General features: G+C 42.5%; 1 protein-coding gene across 1 annotated transcript in view; it reads left to right on the forward strand.

Moving 5' to 3' along the window:
* Nucleotides 1–6,870, forward strand: part of LOC106722652 (olfactory receptor 5V1-like) — a 17,229-nt gene that overhangs the window by 5,420 nt on the left and 4,939 nt on the right. The window contains exon 2 of the mRNA XM_014523646.2: nucleotides 1,833–2,519. Within this exon, the coding sequence (XP_014379132.2) occupies nucleotides 1,833–2,519 (687 nt within the window). The remainder of the gene's footprint in view (nucleotides 1–1,832; nucleotides 2,520–6,870) is intronic.

Genomic DNA, 6,870 nt, shown 5'->3' on the forward strand with positions numbered 1-6,870 from the left:
TCCTGCCTATGCAGGGGGTCGGACTTGATGATCTATTGTGGCCCGTTCCGACCCTAGCATCTATGAATCTATAAATTTTAAGTGGACAATTTGAGATACTTCAAGGAGATTGAAAGTGCTGGCTTGCAGTTTCTGGCACTCAGGAGCCTTGGAGGTTTCTGAAATGGATCATCTATTAGGAGGACCTCATCCTATAATCTCCCTCCAGAAAAAAAGAGAACAACTATAAATGTTCTTATCTCATATGTTTAAGGTGCAGGAATGAAAAACAGCCAATAGCAGTGTGTTTGTTATTGTTCATTGAAAATTACAGACCTATCATACACAAAGCTTCATGTGCCTCTGCTTTAACATCACTTCTCTACTGAGATAATTACATTTAAGCAATGAGAGTTGTACTGATGAAAAGCTGCAGGAATAAAACAGTGAGCCAGACCTATTGAAAGAGAAGACATGTTGACTTTGATTCTGGCATGTTTCAGAAATCATCTAGGTATAGCCACAGTAATTAGGTGATGATTTTCAATTTCTTCCATAATATTTTCCCATTGCAACCTCTCAGAATGGTTTTGGAGTGGACCAAATGAGATTTTATGAATGAAATGATTATGTGGGCAATGTCCCCAAATCATTCTTTTTTTGATGGCTCACAAGAGGCTGAATACGAAAAAACTCACTGGACAAGTTGTTGACACCTGCTTAGTTACAGTTAATACTAAAATCAGACCAGTTCCTTCTATTTTGTTCAGCTACATAGAGTGTGAAACTGATATATGACCTGGCACAGTTGGCTGTCATTTTTTGTGGTAAAATCCATGGGAAAAATCATCATTCATTGCATCTGAGCACTTCTCATGCAGATCACATTGGGGTTGACTCCCTTTTATTGAATCAGAAGCAAGTTTCTGATCGATATGCTTTGTAGACTAACCTTGTATAGGAAATTGCTTGGGACATTGTGTGGGACATTGTGTGGAAACATGCTGCCTTGCCCTGTAATAGGAAGCTTTCCTCTCAGCCAGAAGGCATTAGCCGACTTGTGTCCTTCTCCAAGAACTGTCCACTCAATGAGTCTGTTCTCAAGCCTTGCCTTAAAGACGGTGCCATCAGGTGAACTGTCCATGTTCTAGGTACCCAGAGATTCTAGAGTGCCCAGGTCTTGACCATCATCAGGATAGGTCTTGCAGCTTTGTTGCTATAGCTTTGTTGCTATAAATCCACAATCCCCCATCTGGCTATAAATGAAAATTACCTTTGCTCCAAAACAGATCATCTACAAGCCTGGGGGATCCCAGCCAGAGCCACGTCTCTTCGAACTTCTAGGTTCCCTGCCAAAGAGTGGGCACGTGGATCCTATAAAACCTAGATGAAGCAGCATAGCTCTTTGGCTCTCAAACAGCATGTTGTGATTTGGAAATCGGTGGCTAAAATATTCTGACTTGCATCAAAAACAGATTTCTAAAAAGTAAAATTTCCTGTGAGCTGGAAACCTGCTTTTCAGCCAGTTTGGTTATTCAAGCCCATCATCTAGCTTTAAAAAGTTCATGTAGGCCCCTGAAATACTTATTTCAGTCTTATGGAAATTCCTTCCTGTGTCATAATGTTATTTCAAAGTGTTTTGCTTTTCTTACAGGTCGCTATCTAGGAATGGAAAACCAAAGCACTGTGACTGAGTTTATTCTCTTGGGACTTTCTAGTGACCCACAACTTCAAATTTTACTGTTCTTTGTGATATACCTTATCACCCTAGTGGGGAATGCAGTCATTATGTTGGTGATAAGAGCTGATTCTCACCTTCATACCCCCATGTATTTCTTCTTTCTCACCTATCCTTTGTTGATATATGTTACACCTCAACTGTTGTCCCTAAGATGCTGGTGAATTTACTAGCAAAGCATAAAACTAGTTCTGTCAATGCTTGCTTCACTCAGATGTTCTTTCTCCTTTTATCAGGTACTTGTGAACTAGTTATACTGTCAGTAATGGCTTATGACCATTATGCTGCCATCTGTAACCCCCTGCATTATGGAGGAACTATGAACAAAAAAGTGTGCAGGCAGCTAGTGGGTGTTTCATGGACAATAAGTCTCATGCATTCACTGGTTAACACAGTTCCTGTATTAAAGTTGCAGTTCTGTGGGCCCAGTGAAATTGGGCATTTTAGCTATGAGCTTCCCTCATTAATAAAACTGTCTTGCACTGGGACAATCATGAGCAATGTAGCTCTTTTTTCATCTGCTGTGATCATTGGTGCTGGCTCTTTTATTCTTATGTTAATGTCCTATGTCCATATCATCTCCACTATCTTTAGTATGTGCTCTTCAGAGGGGAGATGTAAAGCCTTCTCCACCTGCAGCTCCCATCTAATTGTGGTGGGTTTATTGTATGGAACAGTTGTTTTTCAGTACTTAAAACCCAGATCCTTTTCTTCAGTTATCCTAGATCAAGTTGTTTCTATCCAATACAGCATCTTAACTCCCATGTTAAACCCCATCATCTGTAGACTGAAAAAGAAAGCAGTGAAAACAGCCTTAGGCAGAATTTTCCAAAAAAAAATCATGTTCTCAACTGATTAAAAAAAAAAACCAAAAACCAACAACAACAAAAACTTTAAAGAGAAATTTTCAATATTTTAGATTTAAAATAAATCTATTGAAAATATGGAAGTATGGAAAACATTCTATTTGGGTATTCTGAATACATATACCTGGATGATGCTAGAACATAAATGGTGATGATTTTTTTTGTAAAACCTTCCTGGGTTGTATCTGCCACTGAATGAAGAAAATGTCATATATAGAGAGAGAGAATCAACCCAAGTGTTTTAGCTGGACTTTAAAACATTGTTAAGTCACAGTATCTCAGTGAAGCCTGACTATTATTTGAACTCCCATTGAAATAGGCTAAAATTCAGGATGTAATTAATTCAGTATACATTGTTACACCAAACAACTCTACTAGTGAAACTAGAGTATAGATCCCAAAATATATTTTTGTCCAGTGGTTTAGTAAGAAGCCTGTCCTCCTGAAGGGGACCCAGAAATTTAGGGGATGATATTCTCTCAATTTAAAATTGATTGTAAGCACTTCATTCCTGAGGTCCTTGATGAACCATAGTGTGGTATGATGATGATGGTGGTATTTTTTAAAAGAACCAGATAAAAGACACATAGCATAGACCAGGGTAGGTGGAAGTCATCTTTAGTAGGAGGAGGGAAAATGGCATTGTGGTACTTCCATGTGTCCATAAAACTTCTGCTTGATTGGTCCAAGGGCTCTTTTCTTTCTGTCACGTGCCATGACTTCATTGTTACTTTTAGAGGAATAAATGTTAGGAGACTGCTGAGGACCCCCAGCAGATCTCTTGTCTAGTGTCTTGTCTCTATCAGTCTTGCTCAGTCTCACTCAATAATAAATGCCTTAAGGGCTGTATTTGTGGCCTCCAGTTACTACTAGAGCCATGCTCATGCCTTGCAGGTGTTATTGTCTAATCACTTTCCCTTGTTGGGGCCCTGGCCTCCTCAGTGTTTGCTTCTCTGCTCTCACTGGTCCCTTTTGCTTTGGCCCACTGCACTGGACCTTAGTTTATTGGGTGTGAGCCCCTTGCCTTGTCCTTCCCAATCTTGGGCCCTGGTCCCAATCTCACCCACTAGGGAACTGGGCCCTTGGAAACTAGTCTCTGTCTCTTTTTGGGCTCTAGCTCTGCCCTGAACTGGACAAAATTCCTGCCCTGCTCTGGGCAATGCTGGGATCTACCTTTCCCCTCTATACCTAACCCAAATGACCATCTATAGAACAAAGAGAATGGTAGGCTTGCATCTTAACTCAACGCACCCCACTCTGCCTTTCCTCAGGACTCACGTGCTCCATCCCTCTAACCATTTCTGTTGCCCTCTTGCTGGATTCTCTCCAATTTATCTACATACTTTGCATAGAGAGGAGCCCAGAACTGGACACAATAATCCAGATGTGGCCTCACCAGTGTGAGGGGAAGACCCACTTCCCTCGATTTGCTGGCAGTGCTCCTACTAGTGCTACCCAGTATGTCATTAGCCTTCATTCCAAGAAGGGCACATTGTTAGCTCCTATTCAGTTTATTGTCCACTGTAACCCCCAGGTCCTTTTATGCAGAGCTTCTGCTTAGCCTGTTGGTCCCCAGCTTTTACCCGTGCCTGGGATTGTTAAGTGCAAGTGCAAGACTTATAAGTGCAAGACTTTTCTCTTGTCCTTGTTGAACCTCATGAGATTTCATTCAGTCCAATCTTCCAATTTCTCAAGGTCTCTCTGAATTCTAACCCTACCCTCCAGTGTGTTCTGTGTGTAGAGTCTCAGCAGACAGTAAGTGACTGAACATGTTCCGAAGGCCCAAAGATGTGTAAGACACCTAGATGTCCAAGTGATTTTGTGATTATAGTGCAGAGTGCATTAGGACTCTATGGAGTAATTTAGGTGCCTGCAGTCTGTGTCATTACTTCAGAAATGCATATTTGGGTTTGCTCCCTGTCTGCTACCTAACCTCTGCTGCATTCCCGATCAGAGCGGAAGAGCAGCCTAGGCCCTGCCTAAAACTCTGTAGAACCCCAGCCTAGTAGGCACCCTCACAGCCCCCAACTCACACTGATAGAGCTGAGTTCACTATACTGGGGAGGAAAAGACAGCCATTGTGTACCTAAGAGTTGAGATGTTAGAGCATTCAGTCAAGAAGTAAGAAATAGGAATCTGAAGTCACTCTAAGGCTGAGGATTCAAAACCTCCTCTCCCATCTCCCAAAGCTGTAGAATAGTGCCCTAACCACTAGACTATCAAATCCTGCACACAGCTAAGAATTCAAAATGGCAGGGGTGCAAGCAGTACAAATGATGCCACATGCATGGCTGAAGCCCCTTGTCCCCCACAATTAGATTGTGAATGGTGACAGTGCCATGGATTTTTTTTGAGTCCCTGCAGAAGTTGGACTTCTTCCCCTAACTCTCAACACCCTCTACCATCCAGCACAGGCATCTGCCCTCCCTTCCAATGCCCAGCTCCCCCTCTCTATCAGGGTTTCCCTCCTGATGCTGGAAGTAGGGACCTGTCACCACTGTCCCCATCTGATGTGGGGTCAGAGGAATCCCCAGGGTGCTCCTGTGCCATTTCAGTGAGTGGCTCCATGTGGTTGGTGCTTGGTCAGCGGCAGTGGTGGTGACCAAGTGCCCTCTTCCAAGTGCTCTTGCTCCCTTCTCAGTCCCCAAGGTGTCACCCTGCTGGCTGGATTGGGTGTTTTAAAGGGAGGACCATGCACCACTGCAAGTCCTGCAATTAGGACACTCACTGAGGAAAGAAAAGACCCAGGTTTGATTTCTCCTCTAACTACTGACATTCAAATCCACATATGCCACCTTCAGAAATGTGATTCATGCCCACAATGTAGCCTGAGTAAGGGAACCTCCAACAGTATGTTAAAGTACTGTGACTAAAATTTCAAGATTCATTGGGAAAAAGGCAGTTAAATAGGGAGTATGACACTTCAATCTAGTGACTGGAACAATTACCTGGCATCCTCTTTGTAACCTTGAACTCCTTTTAGATGTTAGCCAATGTCTGTATAACGTAAACTAGAGTAACAGACCCTCAAAGTAGGGAGCTGAATGCAGGGGTCTCCAGACATGGAGAACACAGGGCTAGAAGATCATGTTGCTGCTACTTTGGGGCAAAAACACACTGTCTCTCTTTTTTTCTTTCCCATTCTTCATCTCCCACAGTGAAATTTGGAATGGTGGCTACACAGAGGTTGAGGGGTGAATATGCCCTCCCATCCTAATTTGGTTTATACTTAAAAACATGAGGACCAGGACAATTCTTTTAATATAAGTGCCTACCACAAACAAGAAAGGGGTACAACCTTTCACACCAAAATTGTGAATACCAGCACACTGTAGACATGTAAAGGGTGTCCAAAACTAATCTAGGAATACTCAAAGTCTCATAACCAGAAAGAGTATCTTTCAGGCCATTCTGGGCAAATGCCTTGAAAAATGTTCTTGGGAATGCATAGTCACAATGCCACCCCTCTTCCTAGCCTTGTGCCCAGTCACAGTTACTACCCAGAAGAGTAGTTTCTAGCCTCCTTTTTAACCAGGTATATACTTTGCCTGGCCCTACCTCCCTTAATAGCTGGACCTACTATGCATTTATGAATTCCTGGAGGGGACTCTAGTACCTGTACTGCACTGCTACTCCTTCTCCCTTCTAAACTACTTTACCATCTTTAGATCTACCCCTCTTCTCTCTGCTGTACCATGGAGTAACCTGTCTCTGACTTGAACTGATGACCACCCTAAGCAGTCCTGCCTTCTCACATATCCTTATATAGGAGCCAAAGCCATCAGTGGATAAAAAAAAGGAGTTTATGTGGACGTGGATACACCTCCAATGAAGCCCTTGGCATGCTTCAAGCACAACCTGTTGTTTCCTATGTTTTCATAGATATAGGTAAACTGCATAGCCAGAGGCTCAGTAGGATTGTGACACAGCCAGGAAGAACCCTGTACATCTAGGGTAGTATGTTAATTCAGGAAAGAGCATTTCCTGGAGGAAAAACTATTTCTACATGAGGTAAATTTAGACCAAGTGCCAAGCCTGCAAAATGTATGCATAAATGATGATGTGCCCAATGTGTAAATCTCTCAGGCCGGATGATATGAGATTCCAAAAATGAAATGGAAATGCAGAAGAAGCTCAAGTTAGAGGGGAGGAGCTTTAATGGCATGGCTTTGAACAGATCCATAGGGTCAGAAGGACCATTAACTGAGGAGGGTTCAAAGCTGAGCCATGAGAATGGCTATGTACCAAACCCCCCAGTTTTTATTTATATATATATATATATATATA

The sequence above is a fragment of the Alligator sinensis genome, unplaced genomic scaffold, assembly GCF_000455745.1.
Source record: "Alligator sinensis unplaced genomic scaffold, ASM45574v1 scaffold174_1, whole genome shotgun sequence".
Taxonomy (NCBI): Eukaryota; Metazoa; Chordata; order Crocodylia; family Alligatoridae; genus Alligator; species Alligator sinensis.